The sequence below is a fragment of the Eulemur rufifrons genome, chromosome 29, assembly GCF_041146395.1.
Source record: "Eulemur rufifrons isolate Redbay chromosome 29, OSU_ERuf_1, whole genome shotgun sequence".
Taxonomy (NCBI): Eukaryota; Metazoa; Chordata; class Mammalia; order Primates; family Lemuridae; genus Eulemur; species Eulemur rufifrons.
This window is the reverse complement of record NC_091011.1, coordinates 21901769-21929347: the sequence shown is the minus strand read 5'-3', so window position 1 is coordinate 21929347 and position 27579 is coordinate 21901769. Positions and strand designations below refer to the sequence as shown.

Sequence of the window (27579 nt, the reverse complement as noted above, 5' to 3'; positions counted from 1 at the left end):
CTGTCCTCATATCTCCCCTCATTTCCAATATGTCCAAAACAGAACTCATAATCTACACGCCATGCACTCTGCTCCTAACCACAACCAAACCTGCAAATGGGCTCCTCCCTCTTGACCCAGATCTAAGTAAATAGCACCTGGGAATTCAAGCTAAAAACCTCCTGCAGGGGTCAGGAACTTGCAGCCTTAAGGCCACATGTGGCCTTTTGGGTCCTTAAGTGCGGCCTTTTGACTGAATCCAAATTTTACAGAACAAATCCTTTTATTAAAAGGGGCACAGGAGAGAAAGCTGAAGCTTTTCTTGCCTCCTTTGGTGCTTAAAAAAGAACAATCTTGAAATCAGAAGGCGGCAGGTTCCCCCCTGCCGCCTGAACTCCTGTTGGGTCTATCTCCTAAGAAGCTCTCAAATCCCCGCCTACAGACAATGGCTTCCTGGGCTGGTGGATGAGGCAGGATCAGGCCCTCTCAGCTGCTGGAGCCTTGGGCCTCCTCCCTGTCTGTGCCCCAGGCCTCTTGCATTTTCTCAGAGGCACCATGTTCCTTCCTGTCTTTGGATCTTTGTGATATAAAGTGTTGGTATTCACATGCAAAGACCCCAGACCTTGAATACCCTAGAACACTCTTCCCTGAGTCTTAACTAATACCTACAAATTCTTCATATCTCAGCTTGAACCTCGCTTCCTCAGAGAAGCTGTCTCTGAATCCTGGACCAGGTTTGAGCCCTCTCTTCCTTTTCCACAGCACCCTGTACTGGACCCATCACAGTAAACAATTGTTTGTGGAAATATTGTTTAATATTTGCCTCTCCCCATAGGCCGAACAGTCCCTGAGGGAGCCTTCGTCATGTTTCCAACTATAACCCTGGTGCCTAGCACAATGCTGGGCACACAGTGCTAGGAAAATACTTGCTGAATGAATGAGTGATGATTGAGTATCCTGCATATAGATGTGTTTGTATTCCTTCAAATATATAAATAAAACTCATTACCTTTAATTATCAACTTTTATATCTTCAGAATTGAATTACTCTCTTAAGCTTTTCCATAATTTCACAACCTAGGAACATCCAGGTTTTTCTTATGCTCATTAAGACTCATTTATTTTGTTTAATAAGAGCTGTCACTTTTTATAAAGAGTACACTCCAATAAAAACCGGAAGAATACCAACATTTTACATGAATTCAGCATACTTTCTCCAGAAATAGAGTGTTCCATTTGTCATAGAATTCATTTTTTGTTGCTATTGGGAAATTGGGATGGTCATTTTCAAAGCTGTCACGGACTATTTTATGTGCCTGATATTTAACAATTATTTGTTTTAGCGGTTTCTTACAAAGCCATGAGGTCGATTGTGTAGGCACTTTCCCTTCATATGGGGAAACAGTAACCAAGGAAAGTAGTTTTCTATGAGCCAAAGAAAATTAAGGGCAGAAAACTGGAGATAGAAAGGCAGAAATCTCTCTGCTTAGGGTTGCTTCCCAACCGACAGGCATACTGTAAATGTTGGCCAAAATAGTAAGCACTTAGCTGTTAAATATTGAGTTGTAATTAGCTAATAAGTTAGCACAAGCAAATTACAGTAAGCAAGCGATGATGTGCTAATACACTGCATTAGTATTCAAGTAAAGAAAATTTCACCAGAAATGTATCTACTTACTCTTTTTGATATTCACTTCTTTATCCCCTTTAATATACATTAAGAATGTATTTCAGAGAGACTACACTTGATCTTTACTAAGAAAAGAAAGATTCAAAAACAGTCCCTCAAACAAAACCATCTTCCATCTCTGAACGTTAGCATGTGGTGTCATTATCACTCAGCAATTAATTATTGCCCTATTTTTTATTGTTATTTTTTAACTTTTCACATATATAAGCGCTATCTGGCTCTAAGATTCCTGAGGATGGGGCTTTGTTTCTGATATTGTCACATCACCTCTGAAGGTCCTACTGCCTCGTATGTAATAGAAGCCCAAGAAAAATGTGCTGAAAGATCTGATAATTTCAATTAAATGGGAGAGTAGAAGGATAAGTTAATACACTAAATATGTAATCTTGGGTAAATAAACAATAATTTTTAAAATATTCTTCTAGAATTGCTTTTTTGATGAGATTCAGGTCGATGCCCCCTTCCCTAGGTCATCTGCTTGCTAGGCTTTAAAGAAGAACCAGGACTCTCAGACCCACCACTCCAGGCCACAGCTCTCTGCATAGCCGCAGACTGCCATCACCAGCAGCCACCTGACATTCCAGAGGCAGCAGCGCAGTATGTCTACACCCTAGCAAGGTTACCATTCTGCTTTATGCAAGCCTGCTCTTCTCTCCATGGTCCCTAACAAGGCAAATGACACCAAACTCACTAAGACATCTAAGCCAAAACAAACTTGGAAGACAACTTCTTTTTCTCACTCTCTGCTCCAAATCTAAGTTATGTCAATTCTAATTTCAAATGCGCCCCACCCCCACCGTTCCTCCATCTTCATAGCACTATCCCCAGTCCCAATTGGGCATCTTCTCCAACAGGTCTCCAGGCAACAAGTCTCATCCCCAATCTGTCCTCTGTCCTTCTTCCAGGATTACCAGCCTAAAACTCAAACCTCATCTTGTTACACTCCAGCTTAACACCTTTAAACAATTCCTTACAATGGAAAGGATAAAATACAAACTCCTTAAAATAGCAGGTACCAATTTAAAGAAAAGATTTCTCTAGAAGACATGAAAGGAGAATGCCTGGAACACAACACTCTTTTGTTATATAGTAAAATGTGCTCAAATGCTCACCTCCTTAAACTACGAGTATGTATAATTTGAGTAAAACACAAAGTAAAATTTTTAAAATGTCATGTATCCCAACCTGACCCAGGCCCTCTTTTCCAGCACATTCTCACTCTCTCTCCTCCTTGACATGCCAAGGTCTCCCATGCCTCTGTACCTTCACACACATTGTTCCCTCCATTCAGAAACTTCTCTATATCTCTCAATACTGCACTGGGTGAGCTGCAAGAGGATGTCACCCAGCAACTCTTTAAGGAAAGTAACTAAGGCTCTTGGAGATTGATTTGTAGGAGAATCCTGTTACCTAGAACAAATGAGAGGCCAACTACTTCTGAGGCAACCTGGGAGATTCACGCAATAGCTCCATGTTGCGGACAGCAAATAGACCAAAGCACACCCTCTCTTTTGGGAATTATCAGTGAAAGTTGAGCACAGAGAAGGTTCACTTGGACTCAAGCCATATCCCTAGTCCATATAAGCAGCTTTTCCAGTAGTCCATAAAAACAGCTCACAATTCTAGACTGGTTTATTCTGGGCTGACTGGATGACTCCTTGTTTGCTTCTCATCTTTGCAAAAGGCTGACATCGATGAAAGGAATTGTGACTGTAAGGACTCTTCCCAGAATAAACACATATCTCACTGTAGGTCTGTAACACCTTCTCTGGCCCTCCCAGGCAGAGGTAGCTCCCCTGCATCCCCCCATACCGATATTCATCGCTTCCAGGCACCATGTCAGTCTCTCCCCCTAGCCTGCAAACCGCTGAAGGTCAGGTAAGTATCTTACCTACTCTTGCATACCCAGGGCTTAGCAAAGTGACTGGCATATAATACATCCAGTAAATGTTAATTGAGTAACCCCCTGTTGCCTGAACACTAATGACAAGATTAAAAAATTCAGTTGAATAGACAGAAAAGACAGAGTGAGAGGGCTTAAGTAAGAATTTAAAACCAAAGGTCCAGGCCTCTTTGCCTACGGCTTTTCTCCCCATCTTTGCTGTGTAGTCTGGAAGAGTCACTTAAGTTCTCTGTACAGCAGTGGGATATCAGTTAAGTCTTTTTCAGAGAAATCAAATTCAATACATTCTAAGCAAAAGCAGAGCCTAACTGGCTCTTGTAGCTGGGACAACAGACAGAACTGGGAAAACTTCTACAGGGGCTGGGATCTCCAGGACTCAGGGTTTCCCACCCATCATCTCACCTCTGCTTCTCTTTGCTTGTTGGCCTCACTGTCTCCTATCACAGAATGATCTTCTCCATGAGGTGGGAAATGGGTCCAGCGACAGCCACCATGAATGCCCAGAAGAAGAGAAAAGGACAGCTCACCCACGGCCAATACAGAAATGTCAAGGAAGGACTCAAATGCTCCTGTTTGGGTTCCATGCCCTACTTGAGACCAACCTTTGTTGCCAAGATGATAAAATCCTATGATGGGCCAGTCCTGGAGCATGAGCCCATCATTATGATAGGGTGCAGGGCGTGGGGTGGGAGGCAGGGTCTGTTACCATAGTAAGGGGGGAAAGCTTGCTAGGTAGACAAAACAACAGTGGTCTTAGTCTATCAACCTAAAAGCCATTTAACTGCCTTTATATTCACAATATTACTTTAGATAATGCAAAAAGCATTATCATCTTCATAGAGTATTATATAAGCATAAAATTTATTATACTGACTACCTCATAGTTGGATGTGAGAGCTTAGATAATTATAATTGTGACAATAAATGCCAAGGAATAAGTGAAACCTGTTTTCTTGCTCTCAATTTTAAAAAATATAGCACAGAAGCACCTTTTTGTCATCATACAGCAGGCTGGCAATACAAAAACTCTTGGTCAGGACCCAAGGAACAAGTCATGACCCAATTGCTCAAACCCAAGTAGCCCGTGAGGCTTCCCCACATCCTCTGGGGGATAAAGAGGATCCGTAGTCATAGACCCCCGATTGGAGGATTCCCTAACAACAAAGTGACTGGGATGGACTCAAAAATTCCACCCACCCCTACAGAGCAAAGAGGTATGACAACAGCTCGTGGAGCACAACTGAGGTTTATGGAAAGTGAAAATGAGGTTCCTCTAGACAAGTAAGACGACAGCATCACTGTGACAGACTTAATTAAGAAAGCTCAGGTGTGCAGTATTTGTTCCCTACTTGCCTAGAGGAACCTGCACATGTGTATAAGAGGTGGCAGGGCCACAGACGGAGGCTGAGCGATCCCACACCACCGGGATCACCTCACTCAAGGAATATGGGAGTCATTGTAACAGTGAACACCTAGATGTGCAGGTTTTTATAATCTCAGCTGGAGTAGTGTTTAAAACTAACACTTCCAGTATTCGATGCACTATTAGTATGTTGATGATGCTAAAATGCTAGGTTAAGAGTTCTTCCTAATTCTTTCCTAGAGAAACATGTGAAACAGCCCTAGGTTTTAAACGTGTATTGATAACTTACTATACACCAGGTAGCAGTGTCAGCAGTGGGGGTAAACCAGTGATCAAAGCAAACCAAGAAACCCTGTCCTTGGGGGCTTACATTCTAGTTGGGGGAGACAGACAATAAACATGACAAACTATACAGTATTCAGATAGTGAGAAGTTCTAGAGAAAAACAGGCATGGCAGGGCACGGGGAGGGGTTGGAACGTACAGAGGATCGTCCCCTGCGGTATCCTGCACTGTTGATTCTTTCGGGTGTAACCACAGAAATCCTCATGCTGCTGGTAAAGACCACCCCTCACCAGTGCAGGAAAGGGGCGATATAAGGAAGGGAAAGAGAGAACCTGGGTAATGACAACACGGGGATCCAGCCTGGGTCATGGCTTTGCCACCTCTTGCCCAGTCACACCTCAGGTTAGGTTCCTGTAACCCAATCTGGGTAATGACACTAATGGAACCTCCTAGCCAGCTCATGGCATACTGTGTTGATAGGTCCCATGGCCATAAGCTGACTCAAACATATATTTATCTTCATTTTGAATATGAAAAATTTCACTTTTGGGTTTTAATCTTCCTTCATCACCTACTGATTGAACATCTACTATATGCCAAATCCTCTTCTAGGCACTGGAGGTATAGCAGTGAGCAAGACACACAAAGTATCTGTCCTCATGGAGCTTACATTTTAATGGAGGAGACAACAAATTTCAACAAGAAATTAAACAGGGGAGATACTGACAAGAAAAGGAGAAGAGATACCATTGAATAATCCAGGCATGAGATGATCACATCCTGAACTTAGATGGCTCTCAGACATGTTGAACTGAATTCCTGACCATCTGTGGTCACTTATAATGCCCTTTCTCTAAGGGTGTCGTGGTAATAAATTGATATGAAAATCCAATTACAGCTATTTGAGCCTTTCTAAAACGTTGAAAGAGAAGCTGCCTTTCTCTTACCAACAATCTGTCCTGTGGACAAATAAACCCTGAAACCTTCAATCTCCTAAGGGTATCTATTTTGTGGACAGCAAAGGGTTATTCCAAGTAGTATAAATGAGTATGTGCTTTGGTTTCCAGAGTCTCTAGCAAGTTAGTCTAGCACTGCTGTTACATTTAAAAAAAAAAGTGGTAGTAAGAATCCTAATGTGGTAAAAATAATAATATAATTATAACAAATAATAATATATCCTTTTCAAACTAGAAAATGAAGCTAAAGATCTCTTGGGATTGCTGTTGGGCAGGGTGTTTCACTAGGACGGATAGAGGGAGGGATCCAAAAGCACATATTTGGAGAAGAATCACCCCACATTTTTCATGTTCAGAGGCACCAGGTTCTGGATAAACACAAGAGACTAGAACGTGAAAATGTGGCTACATCATACCGCAACACCTTGGGGAGAGAGAAGCCGAACAGATACGAAACTGAGACAGCGACAAGACAGTGTGTTGTGAGTGCTAAATGCTTTTCCACACAAGTTCCCGCCTCAGCTTTGCTGAGTTGGCCAAACACCCGTCTCCAGCCTAAGTGGCTCTGTGGAGTCGGTTTGAATTGAAAAGCAGCCCAAGAGATGCAATTCCTGGGTGTGTGGATATGAGTCCCTCTAATCAGGATGGCAAGGAAACCAGCTTGACAACACTTTCACATTGTACACCTCAGACCCAGACGTTGTGGACACAACAAACTTTCTGTGTGCAGCACGATATAGTCCGAAGCAGCATTCACTACATACAACACGAGCTTTCTGTAAACACCACTCTGAGAGCCGCTGCGTTGCAGGCATCTGAAGGAGAGCCTGCCAGCCAGAGACATGACTTCCAAATAAGTTTACTGCCCCTACTTGCAGCAGCCAGACAAGTCAAAAATCAAATTATTTGACATGGTTTCCCATTTATATCAATGGCAATGAAGCTCACTTTGATTACTGATGAAACAGCTTTTATAAATTGCACCTTTCAACAGGGACTTCTTAAAAAAACACACACTACCTTATTGCTTCCCCTTAGAAACTTTAAATATCAAGCTAACTTAGATCAATGCATTGTGGATTTGTTTTGATTTTTGTTTGTGTGTCAGTGTGTGTGTGCATTCAAAAACAATAACGGCAACAAAACAAACAAAACACAATGGCAAGGAGCTAGTTTTCCCATCAGTGCCCTTGGTAGGAACAGAATGTCTGGAGAATATGCTTGGAGAAAAAGTATGTTTTTAAACCACACTAGATGTCTGATGCCAAATATCTGATGAAATGGGTATCTGGTAGTCACGGCAGGTGTCCCTGGGACCTGCCTAGTCAACTGCGCAGCAAGCCATACACGTATAGCCCTCACTCCAGCTTCCTGACTTGGGGAACAGCAGGTCACCATTTACAAAATCTTTTTACAGAAAATAACACATATTTTCAGGTCACCTCTCCTCAGTACCCAAAATCAGACTGAACTCAATGAAGTGAATGAAATTCAGAGATCTCCACCCATCAGTCCACCTAGAATTCTGGCCACTCTATTTAAGAGCAAATGCCCTATTTTGCTATTCAAATATTGCTAGGAAACTCCAATATTGCTTCTGACCCCCACTTCTTGCATAATAGCCTTTCCTTCTAGCAAGCATTTTTCCACTATAAAGAATCCTAAGAAAATATCAGAAGTTCAACTGGGCTAAGGAGAGTGAGGGGAGAATTTAACACTCAGATGCATATTGAACTTTAAATTCTTGGACCACCTGCCCAGGTATTTACAAAGCAGTTTGCAGAGAAAACCTCTTCCTTTAATTAAAAGTCCCTGCCTGGGTGCCCAAACTTTTCTCCCCGGGGCAAAAAGGAACAGAAATACCTTCTTGAGTATTGTGCTACTACAATCGACTCATCTAAGGACATCTCCCCTTTCCCAAAGAAAGCATGACTTGGAATAGCAAGGTATTCTAAGGCAGAAAGACAACCCTCTCGGTGTTGGAAGGAAGGGAGCAGTGACTGTAATTAACAGAGCAGCAGTTGTGGAACTTCTAGGGGTGTATTTCAAGGGCCACGCAGGAACGGGGTGAGCAGTGGTGACTGCCGCTGCGTGGTAAAATAAGGACGGGAGCGGGAAATGGGACGACAGAAGTAAATAGGTTTACTTACAGCCCTCGGAGCCGAAGCCAAATTTTCTCGATCTGTTCCGGTTGCAGGTATTTCAGAGAGTTGCTCTCAAATTCTTCAATCTCCTTGGTCGGGGACTCCATAGCTGCAGGTTATCACTGGCGCTGAAGCTGAGAGAGTTTGGGCTCTCCCCTCCCCGCCTCCTCGCCGGCTCGGCCAGCGATCCCCAGCCCGGCGCGTCTGCCTGTCACTTTCTCCGCGCGTTCCCCCTCCTGCGCCCCCAGCCTCGGACTCAGAGCGCGCTCGGATGGCGGGCGACCGCCGCCCCAGGTGCGCCCCGGAGACAGCTGCGGGAACCAGCCATGGGGTTGCGCTCCGGCTCCTAAGAGAAAGCACCTCGGGTCTGTTCGTATCCTTTTCTCCCCCCTAAACAAAGCCCCAGAAGCGATCGGCGTGGCAGCTGAAGGGTCTGGAGGAGAAAGGGAGGATCGGGTGGGGAGGAGAGGAAGCGAAGAGAAACAGGAGCATGAGGAGGAGGAAGAAAGTGGGAAGGGGAGAGAAGCGGGCGGGGTGGTCTGAGCCCGAGGCCGCTCACCCGGCTCCGCCCCGCGCCCCCGCCCCCTCGCCCCCCGCCTGGCTGCCACCGCGCCCCCTCTCTGTTTTCTCTCACTTACCAGCAGCTCTGCCGACAGGCGAGAAAACTGACAAGTGAGAAAAGTCGTCTGTCAGCGCGCCGGGGCTGGCGTCTGGGCTGGCACCGCGGGCGCGGAGGGAGGGGCGCGCCGGGCACCGCCGTCTGCAGGGCACACGCTCGCCCGGCTCTAGCCTCTGCCTGCGCCGAGCCGCCCCCGCAGGGCAGCCGCGGCCACCACGGCCCCCAGGCGGGCTGCGGCGCTGGCTCCCGGCTCCCGCACCTCATAAAGAGCACGACTCCGAGCGCGCAACTGCGAGGGGAGGGAAGTCTGTGTCCTCCTAGAGGGCCGGAGGGGCGCGCAGCAGCCGCCAGCTTCTGCGGACGTTCCGCCTGAAGCTTTCCTTTGCCGCGCGCACTTACACGCCCGCCAGAGAGCCGGGTCCATTTTGAAATATTAATATTAAAGCAATTGATGTGGACGATCGTAACCACACACCACACTCAGAAAGTCTTGATGTTAGGAAGTTTTCTTCTCTCTCTCTCTCTCTCTCTCTCTTTCTCTCTCAGGGGGAGGAGAGTTGAGAAAATACACGAACAGTGACAAGGTAGGTAGGTTTCTGTAAATTAATGCCACACACTCCTCAAGGGGCCCTGCTGGGTGCTGGCTGGGCGGCTGTTGATGCTGGGAAAGAGTTTCAGCTCCTCAAAGCTGCAACTCACTATCAGTGTTCTCCTAGGTCATTCACAGTGCCAATAAAGTACAATGCTCTGGAAGAATGGCACCAGGTATGGAGTTGGGAGCGGAGGAGGGAGGAGAGATTAAGAGAGGAAACAAAGATCCATGCTCAAGTTGACTGCAGCCTTGACACCACAGAACTACTTGTCAAACTCCCTTCTAGGTGAAGCCACCATCCAGGGGCCACTTCAAACCTGGGACCCAAGTTTCCTGAGATTTAGAGTGTAGTGTGACCTATACAGTATTTTTCTGCAATGGCAGATAACATTTCTTTCAGTCACACTCCCAGAATTTTTCTTCTATCCATCAGATAATTGCCTGTTTCTCAAAAGTAAGATAACCTTAAAAATGAGGACTAGTTTTTTTTTTTCACTGTTCAAGTAAAGTTCCATTCATGTGACCTTGACAAAGGAATAAAATGATGGTGTCTAAATCCAAATCCTCACCTACTTGATAGTTGGCATTTATTTTCCAGAAATTAGACGTGAGTGTGATAGGGATGGCATGGCTGGCCCCATACATTCTAGCAGAAGAAGAATCTGGTGCCTCCAGATGAGATGACAGACCTGTTTGATGAAAAATGACTTACCCACTCACCTGTCAGAGATCTGAAGTCACCCCATTAAAGTCAGTACATAAGGTGTTCTGGAAGCACATACATCTTTACTGAGTTAAGGCATTATTACCAGGCAAAGATAACAGTAAGCACCCAATATATTAACATGGAATTCATTAATCAGAATAAAACCAATTACCCCTCCAATGTCACCCAGCAGAGAAGCAGTGACCTGGGGGAATGGAATGCCCAAAGAAGAAATTATCTTAGTGACTTGTTTTGAGGATGGAAGACAGGAGCCTGGTTCCCAAATGGAGTATTTCTATCAGTGTGCGCCCCTTGGGCAGCCACTGTCAGAATATGAAAGTATAGGAATAACAACACCAAATGTGTATTGGAAACTTTCTATAATCCAAACAGTGTTCCACACTCATGTAATATTCAAAACAACCCTATGAGGCAGATATTATTATTATCATCCACATTTTACAACAAGAAAACTGAAGCACCGGGAAGTTTTCTAGACCTACTAGAAAGAGAACTGAGCTAGAGGAGTCCAGAGTTTGAGTTACAGCTCGTTACCTTATTCTATACAAATCTATCCCCCTCACAGTCCCATTTTCCACATCTGTAAAGTGAAGAATTTAGGCAAAAAGATTTTTGATGTTCATTTCACCTTTATGATTCTTTCAGGTCATCTGGAGAGAGGAAAAGGAATTGCTGAAAAGAGAGATGAATAGTGCTGAATCCATATTTTACCGTATCATAGTTTCTCTAAGGACTGGCCTGGGATAAAAAGAACAAGAGAATGATAAAGGATGATATTCACCTTCCTGCCCCACACCATGCCTGTGACTTTTTCTTAGTGTTAGTGTGATTTTGATTAAGTCAGAAAAAAGCAAATTTTGTAAGAAAAAGGAAAGGAACAGGCTTTCACTGCAATTAAGCAAATCAGAGAGAAAAGACAAAAAAAAGCTTTTAAAAAGTTTCTGAAGCAAAACTTTGTTTTATTTTAGAAATTTTTTTAAAAAGCTAAACAATGTATGTTGCTAAAAATATAATTTTGGTTTATTTTAGAGCCATAATAGTTTTTGGAGTAGGAAGGGGCCTGAAAGATAATCTAGTTTAGAGGTTTTCAAATTTTTGAAGCAACAGAATATTTTATTTCAAATAACATCTTCTAAGGAACTAAAATGCATACTTCAGCTTCAAAAACTAAAGATAGAGCTTCTCTGGATGAATGGGAAAGTGGGTAATTAGTTCTCAGGTACAGAGTCCACCTCTGCCTCCTTATCCCATCTCTGAGTGCCCAATGCTCCCACTTTACAGATGAGAAAACTAAGGCCAAAGTACCACAAAATAACTTACGATTCCTTTCTCCTAAGCCACATTAAAAATAAGCTTGTCTTCTCTCTGTCAACAAAATATTGCTGTTTTTAGATGCACTATGTTATTGTGTCACTCAGATTTTGTTCCCACTTCATCTGTCACAGAATCTTCTTGGTAGCTGCAGCAACACTACAAGCCACACTTTCTACTGCCATTCTGCTCAGAGGCCAGCAGAAAACAGATGCAAACTTCCCCAGAAAAAAAAAAGGTCTAATAAAAAGCAAAGCCATTCACAAGTTTGCTTTAGAGGTTAATTTCCATTGTGACTTTCTAATCCAGTTTTTAGAGTAAGACTCTTTAGGAAATCTCACATGGTCCAACACCACTAATATATATAGACATGCATACGTACATACATATATACGCACACATGCATATACATACATACACACATATACACATACAAGCAGCAATTTAAAATAGTCCCCCAAATATACATACAATAATTTAGCCTAAGTACTAGCAAATCTTTGCATTATCATAATTATGAATTATCAAAGATTAGAAAGAAAGTGAGCTCTCTGTCCCAAGCAAAGTTCAAGGACAAGTGAGTATGAATCAGGTCTTCTAGGCATGTGAATGACCCCTCAGGTCCCTTTCATCTCTAAGAATTCATGATTCAATAATAATCACAAAACCCACAACCACCACCCTACCAGTTACTGAGGACTACTTTGTGCCTGACACCATGTTAAGTATATCACAGATTAGTTCATTTCATTCTCAACAAAACACTTTCAGCGTAGTTTCATTACGTCCATTTACAAGTAAAGACAAAAGGAGCTCCCAAAGGTCAGATAGAATAACTTCTGCAAAGACATAGCTAATAAGTGGCAGAGCAGGTTTCAAACCCAGACCAGCAAGCAAAGCTCCTGTTCTTTTTCCTTTGCTATGCCACTCCCTGCAGGCACATAAAGAGATGAGTAAAAGGTACATATTAGACAGGGGAGGGCTGCAGGAGCACAGATGAAGGAGTCATTGATGCTGTGGGGCAATTAGGGAGGCTACACAGTAGAGGTGACATTTGAACTGGGTCTTGAAGGTAGATTGAGTAGAAGGTGTTTGCACGGAAGGCGGGTAGAGGCAGGTGATTCCAGAAAGAGGACCCTGCATGAAAAGAGGCAGAGAAACATGAGAAGGGGTGAGGTGTCTGGCCATCCACAGTTTTATGTGGTTTGACTATAAACATGACTAGGAACAGCAGGAGAAAATGCTGGAAGAGTCAGCCAGACCCTTGCTGACATGGGAGAAGCTCGGGCTCTGTGCTGCAGATGTCAGGGAGCCATGGGCGGTGCTTAGCAGGGGCAGGCACGGTCACACGTGGAGATGCCTGCTGCTCAGAGTATGCCGAGTGCGCCGTGCCCTGAGGGCAGCCCTCCGGGAACCTGCCACGGGAGCACCAACAACCACGGGGCGAATGAAAACCAGGGCTCCATGAGAGAGATCCAGGTACCAACAACAGACAAGCTCCTCAGCTCAAAAAGGAGGAAGAGCAGGACAAATAGACAAAATCAGAAAAAGCAAAGCACTGTCACCCATGAGCACTCACTGGTCTTCCAGCTACAAGATTATGACTGCTTGTTTTGACCTCCATGATGCCAGCCTGTGCCCTTGATCCACTTTTCACAACTTGGCAGTGGCCTCTTTAACAGCGTCTGTGGAGGGGGACATTCTGGAGACGCACTGAGGCAGTCGGAAGTAACACCACCAGGCACAGAAGCCCCTCCTTCCCACCCACACCAGATGTGAGCCGGCCCCCACGATGTGCTTCAACAGAGGCTGTTCCCTCCCACTGGCTTCCCTGGCAAGAAAGGGACCTCTTTGACGACACTGACATCCTGCTTTTCCCTCTGATGTCTTCTCTGTTTGACTCTATGATTGGGGGGCAGACTATATCCCAGGAACCACCTTCCAGAAAAAAAAAGAGGTAATGGAAGAGGCAGAGGACTGGCTAAGCCCAGAGATGCCTCCATTCTAACCACCCCCCATATCTGAAATGGGGCTCTGAACAGCCAGCGTCTCCACTACGCGCCCAGAGAGGTGGGGAAGAGAATAAGATGAAATCAGAGACAGAAGAGTGTCCCAGCTCAGGGGTGGCCCAACATAGCTTGCATGTGACCCACAATTTTTGCCACTCTCTGTGGCAGAATCCTTCAGTTGCTCTGACAAAAGAAGCTCATGCAATTCTTCCAATGGAGATGGCACAGGCCAAGGAAAGGACCTAGAGTGGTATTGCCTTGCTGTGCCACCGAGGACAAGACCTTTCTCTTCTCTGACCATGGCTGGGTTGGACTCAGTGACCTCTGGATCCTTTTCCAATGCTCACATACCCACCAAGCTAGATTTGACTATAATAGACATAACCTACGTTGGCCAATCAGAGCCAAGTACTCCATACCTCTGAACATGTGACTGAAGCAAATCCAGTCCATATGGGGGCTTTCATTTGGCCACTGGGAAAGAAAGGGATGATCTGTTCCTCTTTTCTTTGTGACAAGCTATGAGGATTGAAGTTATCTTGGCCCTGGGGTTATCTTTTCTATCATGTCGAGAGAATATATGAAAAAAAATGACATCAACGCAGAGAAAAGCAGAGAGAAGAACTAGAGGGACAAAGGAAAAATATGTGGAAGGATCGTTTGAGCTCCTTGATCCTGCTATGCCTGAAGCCGAAACTACCCATTGACTTTTAGGTTATATGAACCAAATAGTAATAAATGCCCCTCCAATTTTCACACTTAAACTAGTTTTAGTCAGATTTCTGTTATGACAACTAAAAGAATCTCAACTAATAATCCCTTAGAGGATTGTTATAAGGAGTTAAAGAAACAATGTATGACCAGTGCCTTGAACACTGCAGGCCCTCATAAAATAGTAGCTCCTCCCTATCTCATCCATCCACCAGGACATGAGGGAAGGAAATTGGGACACTATACCAGAGCCTTGGGGTGGGCGGAGCACCCAAGGTAAATATAAGGAGCCTGTGTTATCTTGATAAATAGATACATTGACACTAATAATTTTGTTTCAATAACTTTTTGATAACAACCTATCAAATCATAGCCATTTAATATACATTAGCCCCTTAAAACAATCCTTAAGTGAATGAAACACATTACTATTATTATTATCCCCGTTAGGGTGGGGACTCATGGCATGGGATGAGAAAGAATTATTGACACAAAGATTAGAATAGCTTTAAAGAAAGGAAGTTTATTTCACTTCCCAAAGGTGGGAAGGGCTGCGCAGCACAATAGAAAGAAAGGAGAAGTGCTGGCCCCGAGGCTAAGGGGCTGGGAGCTTTTATAGGGAAAAAGGGTAAATCACAGTCCATGTTGCAAGCTGATAACAGGAAATGGCTGTGAAGCTGCTGTGTCTGTTTTTCTTTTCTTTTCTTCTTTTTTTTCCTTTTCTCTGTGAGGCTGCCTTATCAGGGTCCTTGAAATGTGGTTTGGCAGAAACTGAGACAGAGAGCTTGCACCCCTGCTGTCTGCTTAGGGCTCTTCAAGGCTGTGAAAACAGACTTTGCAGGTGGTGAATCTGATAAGGAGCTGTTGTGCTGTGATCTTTCCCTTCCAAGGGGAAATTATGTGTTGTGAGTTTATTCCTCTTACTTTCTGTTAGATAGTTTATTTTTCTCCATTAGATAGTTTATTAGCCAGGCCGTCCTATCAATCCCCAGTTTAGAAATGAGGTAGCTGAGGTCCAAGAGGTCTGCAGGCTCCTCTCAGGCTGGCCTGTTATCCTCCAGCTCTGCAGGCTCCAACCCCCAGGCCACAGCCCAATACTGATCCATGGCCTGGTAGGAAATGGGCCGGGCATCGCCCCCTGAGCTCCATACCCCACCACATACGCACCCACAACACCTTATCCCCCGACCTCTGGTCCATGGAAAAATTATCTTCCATGAAACCGGTCCCTGGTGCCAAAAAGGTTGGGGATCACTGTACCAGCTTGTACCAGGGCAGCAATACAGAGCAGGCCTCCTGACTTCTGGCCCCCTGGCCACTCTGCCTCGCAAAACACACAGCCAACCCAGCAGAATTAATTTGGCTGTACTAATGAAATTGAAATTTTTGTTCATGTAAAACTGCTGAGGCTACAGTCAGCCAAATTCTAACCCAAATATACATAAATCAGCGGGTTGTTCTTCCTATCATTGTAACGCCAATTTGAATATGGAAAACCTCAGAGCTGGAAGGGATCTTAGCGAGCCTTTACCCAAGCTCCTAATTCTACTGATAAGGAACGAGCAGCCCAAGCAGGTTAAGAACTGCACAGGTTGGTGGCAGAGCTGGGACTAGCAGCTATGTCCCTGGACTCCAGGCCCAGTGCTCCATGGTTCCTAAACTTTCTTCCCTGGGCTCAAGAATGGCTTCCACTTCCACCTGAGGATCTGAGTCAATGGTCTGCTCGGTTAAGAATGCCCACTAAATGTGTAGGCCATTGGCAAAGGCTTCCTGAAGGAAGGGGGTCTCTGGGAAATGAGTAGAACTAGAGCAAAGAGGCTCCAGGAAAGTGGAAAGGTGCATGGCAGCCCAGATAAGAACAAAGAACTGGAAGTGACACGTGTCAGGTGGTCAAGAAGGGGTCACTAATGGGGCAAAGGTGGGACATGCAGACTGAGGTGGGCCTGGACAACCACATGAAAGCTGAAACATTTTATACTCTTGCCAATAGGGAAGCATTAGAATTTGCTGAGCAGGTGTGTAGTAGATGCAAAGTAGAAGTTTGATTTGCAAAGAAGGATGAAAAAGGGTTTTTGAAAGTTGTTTCTGAAAGCCCACCAGAGGTGAAGATTTGCAGATTATTATCTCTGGATCTGGGGAGCAAAGATCTCACAAGCAAGTAAGCGCTAGAACCCTTAAAATTCATTCATTCATTCACTCACAAGCATTTGCTGACTGCCTACTGAGTGCCATGCACTCTGTGATACTAGCTATGCAACAGTCGATTAAAATATTCCAGTCTCTGTACCATAGGTCTTCAAGCTAATTGGGGAAATAGATACTAAACAGATTATAAAAACAAAAGCTACATCATTGTAAACAGCAAAAGGTGCTGAAAAGAAAATAAACAGACTGCGGTACAGAGAATGGGGACAGGACTTATTTATACATAGGGTGGCATTTCAGCTATCTATCGCTGTGTAACACACCACACCCAAAATTCAGTGGCTTAAAACAATCATTTTTCTCTCTCATGATTCTGTGGGTTGGCCAGATAGTTCTTGGTCTTGTTTGCGGTCTCTGATGCAGCTGCAGTCAGAAGGCAACTGGGGCTAGAATAGCCAATATGGTTTCACTCACGCGTCTGGTACCTTGGTAGGGACAGCTGGAAGGCTGAGACCCCTGTCTCTCTCCACATGGTTTCTCCACATGGTCTCACCATGTGGCTAGTTTAGGTTTCTTTTCATGGCAGCCAGATTGCAAGAGCAAGTGTTCCAAGAGGGAGGAGGCAGAAGCTGCCAGGCCTCTTAAAGTCTAGACCCAGAACTGGCACAACATCACTTCTGCTGCATTTGGTTGATTAAAGCAACCACAGGGCTAGCCCTGATTCAAAGATAGATGAAATAAACCCCACCTCTTGATGGGGGTGGAGGGATGGGAGTGACAAAGATTTTCGCAGCCAGCTTTAATCCATCCAGGTGATCACAGATGGCCTCCCTGAGCAGGTGACATTTGAACCAAGGCCTGAAGGAGAAGGAGACAGCCAGGTAACAGGCAAAAGTAGGAATAAAACATTTCTGACAAGAGGGAACAACACATGCAGAGATGCTAAGGCAGGGAGGAGTTTGAGGAGCTCAAGGACTTGGCAGGAGGTAAGCTGTTGCTGGGGTAATGTGACAAGGAAGAGAGTGGCCTGGGATGAGGTCAGCAGGCAGGTGGGTGGGGCTGCAGGGGAGCCTTGAGGGCAGATTTAAGGATCCACTTGACTGCAGTCTCCTGGAGGGCAGAGATCACCAACGTCTTGTCCATCACTGTCCCCCCCACCGCCCCCGCAGTGTGCAGCAGACCAACTGGCCAGTGACTGACTGGGCTTCTGAGAGAAAGACTGTGAAATTTACTCATTTACGATCCAAGGTGGGTGATTCTTGGCATATAGCTTATACTCAAAAAGCAAAACTCAGACAGGGAAACAAACAAATCTCCAACTAGCCCTGGAGACTTGGGGCTATTCAGGAAAAGGCAATAAACGCTGCTCAGAGTTACCTTTCAGTGCATAAAGGGTTAACTTCCAAACTGGCAGCTGCACCTTCCAATTTTCTGGCAGAAAATTATTGTCCTCTGCACCCTGCAGATAAGTGAAATGTTACTTTTTGTGTGATTCAGCATACAAGGGGAATGAGGGATATTGACTACTCCTGACAGTATTTTCAAAATTGTCCTTGGGGACATAGAAATGGTCCATTCCAGTCCCTGTGATTCTTAGAAGTGAAAGGACTTTAAGACCCAGGAGAATAAAAGAATAACATTTCTATGAATGGCTTCCACCCACATGCTTTTAACAGATTCATGCTAACAAAAAAGACCTTGAAGGCCCTTGATTCAGCCCATAATCCTTCATACAAACAGTCCCGTCAGAAGTTGACCTGTATGTATTTCTACTTCTGAGATATAAACGGGCTCCTATAAGCAGGAGTGGGACTTGATTTATGGGAAGGAATGGAAAAACTAATGGGCACAATTTAAAAGTAATTAACATGCACAACAAATCTTAGTAAAAGACTCTCAAACTGCTTATGTGCTTCCAGTACCACCATGGAACCAGGTGGACACTCACACATATAGCTTTGTGGCTTCCCTACTGCCTTGGCTAGATGTAAATGAAGATGAAAATTATTCCCTCAATGGGATTTAGGAACCACTTGAGAATTCTAACCAAAGCATTGAAAGGAAAGTGTGCTGAGTCCTTGAAAATAGCTCCAATCAAATCAGCTAAGACCCTGTTAGGAATCATTCTGCTTTCACTATGGGCAAAGCAAACAGAGCCTTCTCAATCAATGAGTCTCTAAATAAGAAAGATTTCATTTAATATTTCCCCTCCCCCACCCCGACACAAAGAGCATTTGTGAAACTCAGTCCCAGCCTCGCTCACACATATAACATGGCAGAAGTACCCTCTGCATCCTGTGTCCAAATCAGACTCATTTGCCATGGAGATTCCTACTGATAATGAGATATTCCCTATACTCCTATTCTATATATGATTCAACCCATCAGAAATCAACCACTATGCCAGATCAATTCCAAGCAATTCCTAAGGATGCTGCTATTGCCCAGGACTTCTGACCACTTTCCTATCCATTTATTGCCAGATTCATCTATCTCAAACAATCTGCTGGAATTAGCTGGTAAAATAGGAAATTTTAACACATGACCTTTTCAAAAACCCTCTGCCATCCACAGCAAAATCAAACTTCGTTAAGGATTTATTGACAGAGGACTGGTCATTTACTACTGGTGACCTCGGGAGCTTTATTTGATAACTGTGGCTTTTAGGAACAACATTCTCATCAAAATAAAAATGTGTTTATGTCAGACTATTGGCAGCAAGACTCATATCATTCAATTTGATTATAAATTTGAATAGCATTTCAGTGGTAGTCTACCCTCCCCCATTACTATCCAGCCCTGGAAACCACTACCAATAAATGTATCCTCATAAACCATTTAAAACATAAAGAAAAAAAGGAAGGAAAGAAAACCACTTCTGAAAAAGCTGCAGAATATTTCAAGGAAAACAGACTCCTGAAAATGTAGAGGTTAGACTTTTTTCTCTCTCTCTCTCTTTTTAAACACCAATTAAGCAGGTGTTTAAATTTAAGGGCTTATCAGAGTTTGCTCTTCAAACGTACACGTGAATGCATGATGCTGGGCATCTTGGCAGCAGCCTCACCCCGCACCATTTCGTGCCGCCTGAAACACAGATCCGCTGGCTGAGCCCACCTTGGTTGGCATTTGCAAACATTTAGGACCAGGCTTTTCTAATCTGCCTGGTCTGCCAAGGCGGCCAGAGCCCTGCAGCAGCAAGGAGGCCCCATTTGTCCCAGCTGCTGCTAACCATGGCGCCAAATCAATATCCCGGCAGACGGTGCTTTGCTGGCAGCAATTGCAATTGATAGCGCTCCTGAGGTTCTGTGACGTCGCGGGTGTTTGCAAAGCAGAGGAAAATCCCTCTTTGCACCACCAGCTCTGACCTCACTCCAGCAGAGCGCACTGGCCTGTCTTTAATCACTCGTGAAATGGTGCAGGGAGAAGCGGTGCCCAGGAGAGGCTGAGAGGAAATAACCCACGGGGATGACCAGATGTGACTCATGCTTTTCACCTTTAAAGGGAAGTTACATTTTGGAGCAGGATTGCACGCTGGCTTGCCTCCAAGGGACACAGAGAGAGAGAATACCCTTCCTGTTCTCAGCAGACAAGGATCGTGCAATGCAGCTGAAAGAAAACAGCCAACATCAATAATGCATCGGGAGCCATGGCTGACATATTTTTCAGCTATCTAGGTAACTGAGCAGTTGTCAAAATATAGTTCTCAAAGGCCATGTGTGATGGGCCACATGTGAACAGAGCCCGTCACTGTTACTGAAAGGGCAGGTTTAACCCTGGATAGTATCAAGAGGGCATATCCCAAAGTCTCTCCTTTCTCCAAACATAAGTACTGCTACTGACACAAGTAGTAATAGTAGTATGGTAATAATAATAATGGCTTCTATTTATTGTATGTGCTACCTTTTTTTGCAAGCATGATATCCCATGAAATCCTCACACTGAAACTTTAACTCAACCAAGGTCAAATAGTAAGTGGCAGAACTGCACTTGAAGTGAAGCCTGTCATTGACCCAGAGAACACTGGTGCCTCTCAGAAATAGGTATTTTTGGTGTGAGTTGAGAGACTGGTCCCAGTATCTGATCAACAAAGGGCCCTCTGACAATGCTACTATGACTTTGCAATTACTGACCACTTCAAGCCATCTTTAAACAGCTTTACAAACAAGAATAAAGAGATAAAGTAGACAGGAAACCACTAGCCCAAGGCTAAAATCGCAGACAGAGGCAATGCAGGCAGTGGCAATGCTAAAATAGAAAGATGCCTGCAGTTCTCCTTATAGGAATGGTTTCAGTCCTTCATTCAAGGGTCTACAAATGGACCTTCAGTCTCAGACGCCACAGCGCGGCCATGCTGGTTCCCAAGACCTCAGGGGGTGTGTGCTACACAGGTTCACAGGGAGGCAACACTCTCTTCCCAAGGATTTCCAATGACAAACAGAAGATATCCAAGCATGCTAAGCAACATGTATAATACTGGAAACAGAGTTTCTTGTCTTTCTCAGATAAGAAACCCTGCAGATCCACCCCAGGAAACTCCTCTACCAACGCAATCCATTGTCTTGCTTTTGCCTCCACAGCATTTTTCCTTCTCCAAGAGGAGTTGAGAAACCACCGTAAAATTTTTCTTGTGTGCTTCACTAAGGCAGGACAAAATAGTTTCTGGGTACCATTTTCTTATCTTTTAAACTCCTCCCATTCCTTTCACCTAGCTTTCATCTCTTGCATCTTATAAAAGGTACAAAAAATCAAAAGAAAACATTTTCCTGGAATGATACATGGAAATGAAGACAGGGAAAAGCTGGGATTAAATACTACGGAGCTGAAAATAATGCATGGCGCTAAGTGAGCCAGCAGCCTTCTTGTTAATAACATAAGTAATAGTAATAGTAAAACAATAACACTCCTGTATATATCTCCCTTTGGGACGGTCCTTTTCACAGGCTTCCCAAATCAGAGCACAGACTTACGCTGAATGCCTGGAAGGCTCTGCCCTCTGTGATCTGTCTCACCCCAGATTAATGAAGCATTCCTAACACCTGTGCTTACACTTCTTCCGCTGTCATTCCTGCCATCTCAGGGGTGGCTTCATCTGCATGGGAGCACACCTCTACATTCCAGGGTTCCAGGGACTCAGAAGGCAATGACCTTGACATGCACAGGCTTCCTTCTCACCACCTGGGAAGCAGGGGGCTCAGCACCAATACCAGACAAAAACCGTCTTCCACCCTGGAATTAACTGTCTGATTTCAGATTCCGTTTCAAATCTTTGTTTAGAAAAGCCCAGAATAGCGGACCAGTCACAGAGTTTTAGAAAGGTTTTAAACTTTTATGGATCAAGGATGCCCTTTGAGAATCTGATAAAAGTTATAGATTTTGTCTCTACCTATTTAAGTAAAATATGTATATTAGGATTTGCATATATTTTTAGACGGCTCTTGGACCCTCCTGGACACCCCCTTCCCCAAAAAGTCCTGCCGTGGCTCAATGACATGTGCGAGCCACCACACACGTATGTGTTAGTCTAGTTTGTTCTTCCTAGCACTAAAAGAGAATAGTATGAACTAAAAGGGCAGATAACTAACAGAAGGTGCATTCAACTTCTTCAAAACTGGAACTATTTAACGAGTACCAAATTGTGTCAAGTTTTCTACCAGGCATATTCTATATGTGCTTGCATTTGATCCACTTTACAACTGTATAACAACAAGGACTGTGCCTTTGATATTCACCTCTCTATCCTCAATGCCTTTCACAACACTGCTTATTTAAAACTTGCTGAAAAAATTAATTATTAATATTTTGCAGATGAGGAAAGTGAGATGCTGGGAGGTTAAGTAACTTACACATATCAGACAGGGAATAAATGGTAGAGGTGGAATTTGAACTCAAGTCTACCTGTGCAATTTTCCCCTGTGCCTTGATGAACATTTGACATGATCTTCTCTGAGACTAAAGCAAAGACATAAACATAATAGGTAACTGAATTACATGCTACATTGGTGGCCACAGCTATGGGGAAAAACCAAGTAGAGTAGAGGACTGGGAGTACGTGGAGCAGGGAGGGCAGGTTGAAGTATTGACCAGGGTGGTCAGAGTTGGCCTCATCATGGAGGTGAAATGTGAGTAAAGCCTCGAAGGAGGCGAGCAAGTGAGCAGAAGAGAATGCCAGGCAGGGGCAACAGCTAGAGCCACCCCCTAACGCGGAAGTACACTGGTGGCTCAAAGAACAAGGTGGCTAATGTGGCTGGGGTTGGGAGAGCCAGGGGAGGATCCTAGGAAATGAGGCCAGAGGTGATGGGAGGATGGGGAAACCCATGTGTTAGGCATTGCAAAGACGTAAGCTTTTACTCAAGTGAAATGGGACTCGCTGCAAGCAAGACTTGGAGCAGAGCAGGACGTGATCTGACACCCATTTTATACAGGCCACCTTGGCTGCTGAGTTGAGAACAGACCGAGGTAGGGGAAAGGGCAGGTGGGGGAAGACCAAGTAGGAGACTACATCCAGTTACCCAGGCAAGAGACGACGGGGCTCGCCAGGGGTAGCCATGGAGGTGAAGAGAGGTATATTCTGGACATGTGAGAGAAGACAGGAGTTAAGGATGACTCCAGGGCTTTTGGCCCATGGTCCAAAACCACCATCTGTTTAGGCTCATCCCTGCATTCTAAGAAGGCAGAAGCCTGCAGTCTGACTCACAAGGCCTTAAAACCAACCCGAGAGAAATAATAGGGTGTTTTACAGATTTCAAACATGTTTCTTTTTGTTCATGATGGAGATGCTTACTGCATGCAGCCCATGAGCAAAGAGGAAGGAAGGAGTTCCTTTAAAAATGTATATTTTTCCCTTGATTTGTGTGTTGTAAAGCAAGGTTTGGAAAGTGCTTCCTTTAACATGCTCCCTCCCTTCATGTTAAAGGCTGTATGATCTCTCTCCTGCTTCCCTGGACTCCAGGTTACCTGGACCCAGCCCTGCTGGCCACTAAACGCTGGGGCTTTCAAACAGCTTTCCAAAGCTGGGAGCTCTGGGCAGATGCTGACTTCTGGGTGACCTGAATATGACACCAAGGGTGAGAAGCCAGGGCTGTCCCCTCTCCCCCAATGAAAAACACAGACATTTCTGCTTAGCCTAGGCTGCCAAGCAAATGTCGAGCCATCGGCTCTGGACACGATCAACAGTGAATGTGGAGCTCCCTTCTGGCCCCCACTGCTTGGCCGGGAAGACCGTCTGCGGGAGGTTAGAGCAGAAATTGCCAAAGGTTTTGCAGAGGATAAGTCTCCCACTTACTTGCTTTGAGGGTTTTCTTTCAAAAATGCTAAGACAGAAAAGCCAAAATGATAGAAAAACTATATTTTTGTAAGGAAAAACTTACTGCACATCTACTATATGCAAAGAACTATGCTGAGTGTGTCGAAAAGCACTGCCTTGCTGAATCCACACAGCACTCTGGGAATTCAGGATTATTTTCTCCATTTTTCTGAGAAGCAAAGTTCAGAGAGGCTAAGCAATTTGCCCAAAGTGATCCCCTAGTCAGTACAGATGTCTGACAAAGTACAGCTTTCACCACAGCTGCCTCTAGGGTGACTGACTGTCCCCTCTCCCGAGGACTGAGAGGGTTTGTGGGATTTTCAGTTTTAGATGCAGGAAAGTCTCCTACAAGCCAGGACAAGACGGTCGCCCTAACTGCCTCTTTAAACTAAAATGTGCACAGAGAAAACACAGTCATTTCAAGAATACCTAGAAGATTATGTAGAATGACTACCTAAGGGTCTCACCTTTCAGAAGACCAAGTTTCTATTCCACCCAGTCAATAGCCTGTTTTCTGCAATCACAAGAGTGAAGTCCTTGGTGAGAACTTACTACAGAACGTTAATCCCCAATTTCCCACACACCCAACCCCATGCCAGGATCACTTCCTCCAGCTGACTGTCAAAGCAAGCTTGCCAGTCACGAGTGTTTGCAAAATCCCGTTCTCTTTTGCATCTATTTGCTGCTAAATGTCAACTACATCTCTTGCTCTGGTCATCATCATTTACCCTTGACTAACTTACTCAAGGACTCCGGCCAGTCCTTGCTGAGGGGATATAAATGAATTTAGCAGCTTGGGATAAGATTCGGCTGCTTAGAAAGGTGGTGTGACTTCTCCAGAGCCTGGGCCGTACCATTGGCTATACCGCTCATTCTACAGACATTTATGCCACCTTTGTGCCAGGCCTACAGCTGTTGTCTTACATACTTTGTCAACTGGCAGAGGCCTCTGTCTTCAAGGAGTCTCACTGGCATGGTGTCCTGGGGACTGAGAGAGCGACAATATAGAAGACATTATTTTTCTCTTTATCACCCAGCAATTTGGTCAAAGAAACTAGAAGCAGAAAATAAGCGAAAACAGTTGAAGTGTTGCCATGGACGACGTGGGCTTCGAGCAGCCAGCCCAGCCGTGCCAGGGGGGAGAGACCCTTGACGTGAGCTGGTGTGCTTGTGAACACTGCTGGCAGGGTGGGCCGAGTGGCAGACGGGCCCTCCATACACCTCTCTCCATAGGCCGGGAGCAAGGGAGGGAGGGCACGACGCTCTAGATCACTTCTCAATCTCAGGGATAACACCCCAAAGGAACAGAAGGTTGAATGAGTCACTCTGACGCAGGGATAGATGGTAAAGGTCTCTTCCTTTCCTAGCAGTAGTGTGTGACCCCCTGCCTGTTGCTCTCTTGCTCATGCAAATGCCCCCCATGGCGATGGTGTGCTGGTAAATCTTTAACAACTGGCTGTCAGGGTTGGGAGGAGAGAAGAAGCCCTTGTTTGTAGCATTTGACGATTCCTGTGGTGTAAATACTCCCACCATAGCCAATCCCAGGCTGCCAACATGATGTCACTGAACACACAGTTGGGAAAAGATGCTACCACACTCCTCTCCTGAGCTGCCTCCAGCATACCCCCACTCAAATCCCCACTCCAAGAATTCAGCTCCTTACCTTCCTTTAGTCACACTCTCTTCCAATTCTTGAAGGAAGGAGGAGGGAAATTTTGTTGTTGTAAGACCATGAAGGAAGCACATGACACTTTGCTTGACAGTAGTGAGGGTTTGTGGATTTTTACTACTTAAAGTCAAGTAATTTCTCCCTCTACTGCTAAACAAGTTCACATGCATGATTTCAGAGCAACTTAAACTGCTGTGAAAGAGAAGAAGCAGTTATCATTGAACAGATAAGGAAACAGCCTCAGAGTGGTTAAGAGACTGCTAACCAAACAACTACATCTGAGTCCCAAGCCCTAATTTTATTTCTTCGCTTGTTTGTTGAAGTCCCTTCATTCAGTCTGCTGGGTGAGTGTGATGGCAGGGCTCCCTGTTCCTCAGAGGACAGAGTCCCCAGTGCTCAGCACGGCACAAAGGCCACTTTGCCTGGACCCTCCTTCTCTCTGGCTTGATCTCTGTCCTGCACCTCTCCTCACCAGTCTGCAACCTCGTCTCGACTCCAGCCACATGGCGTGCAATCCCCTTGAGTGGCTGGCTCCTTCGCAGCTCTGGCCTCCAGTTTCACCTTCCCCTTCCTCACTATTTGGGACACTCTTCCTTTATGCCCAGGCCCCAGCCCCAGCCAAGATCTGCATATCTTTCTACTAATTTCTTGTCCTTATTTCTTTAGAAGACAATCTGCCCCTCTAGACTGTATTAAACTCCTTAAAGGCAGGGACTGGGCTCAATGTATCCTTTATGATCTAGAACACATAGGAAATTTATAATAAATGTCTGCTGAATCTTATCTTGTTATTTCATTATATAAAAAAAACAGTCCTGTTGCTCAAAAAGAATTTTCCATGTTCAGATGGCCTGAAGACTGAAAATCGTCTTGAGAAAGAAACCAGACATCATATTGGTGGCATTTCTGATGAGAAGCAGACCCTTGTCAGAGGGGAAAACAGGGCAAAGTCAGACAACAATCAGATTCCCCATGACAGGCAGATCCGGTGCCCCCCGACTGGCACACCTGAAATCAGTCCCTTCCCTCCAGACAGTGGCATTTGAGATGTGTCACCCTCAGCAGCTTTGCTTGCTAGGACTGTCACAGTGTGCAGCTGCAGAGGTTATAGGGCTTGGCCAGAATCATCCTGACCTTGATCTGGGCCAGGGAACGCAAAGGTACCAGGTGGGATACAAGTGCTTAACATAGTTCGACAGCCCACTTTGGGCCTCAAATACACGTGTGGCTTTGCTTCCTCCTTCTAATATACCCAATATGCTGCTTCTAGCATATGTGTTCTTCATCAGTCAGTTTGCAGAATTAGAAAGCTGCTTCTGGGGAAGCTTCTCTTTCTGTTTCCTGAATTTTAGAAACAGGGCACCTCAGACACTGACTGTCCTTATGCAAATGCGAATATAGCCTCTGGGCCTTCACCCCAGAAGAGACCTAAATAGACTAGTCTGTACCTAAACTGCCTGATACAAGGTCCCTCACACCTAGCTCCTCTCCAGCCTCAACAGGTACCGAGTCCAAACATCCACCCCATGCCTAGGCCAGTAACTCCCATAATAATACTATGTTGCAGGGACTTATTAACTGGCAAAAATAGCCTTTGCTCAAGGAAGTTATAGAAATTCTGGGTTACAAAATATGAAGAGGATCTCTTTACCAGATGACATTTGAGAGCTTTAACTTGCTATGGTGTGCTATGAGCCTCCAAAACGAGGTGAGATATGCAGTATTCCCCAGACTTCATGGACCATGGAAACCCCCACTCAGCCCCTCCATGGTGGATCAGCTTGGGGCATGGTTGCTCTGCCAACATAGCTGTGGGGACCGCGCCCTGGCCCCATGCACTCATTCAGTCACTGAGCAGGTGAGGCACTATACCCAAGGCCTGGGAGAGGAAGCATTAGTGGTTTTGGAAAATGGTTTTTAAAGCCCACATCAGAAGGGTGAAGTCAGACAACAGAATGTGAAACAGAAAATGTTAAAAGATCTCTAAAACAAGTGTTTTTAACCCTTAGTTGTAGAACCATACAAAGCATAAAATGTTGCCAAGAAATAAACTGTTCATTCCCCCTGACATCTTATCCACGCTCATCACGGTGGAAAGAGTGCAGGCTTGAGAATTAGATACACCTGAGTTTAAATCTTGGCTCGGCTCCTGTTCACGGGTTCTAAAACTACCT

The 27579-nt window shown here is 44.9% G+C and overlaps 1 protein-coding gene across 2 annotated transcripts in view; it reads right to left on the bottom strand.

Annotated features, from left to right (window-relative positions):
* PDE1C (phosphodiesterase 1C) overlaps positions 1 to 27579 on the bottom strand; it is a 485677-nt gene that overhangs the window by 276138 nt on the left and 181960 nt on the right. Inside the window, exon 1 of one of the 2 annotated variants that reach the window (XM_069461524.1) lies at positions 8326 to 8426. The exons of the other annotated variant lie outside the window; for it this stretch is intronic. Within the exon in view, the coding sequence (XP_069317625.1) occupies positions 8326 to 8426 (101 nt within the window). Of the gene's footprint in view, positions 1 to 8325; positions 8427 to 27579 lie in introns of those variants that run through there. 2 annotated transcript variants of the gene reach the window in all.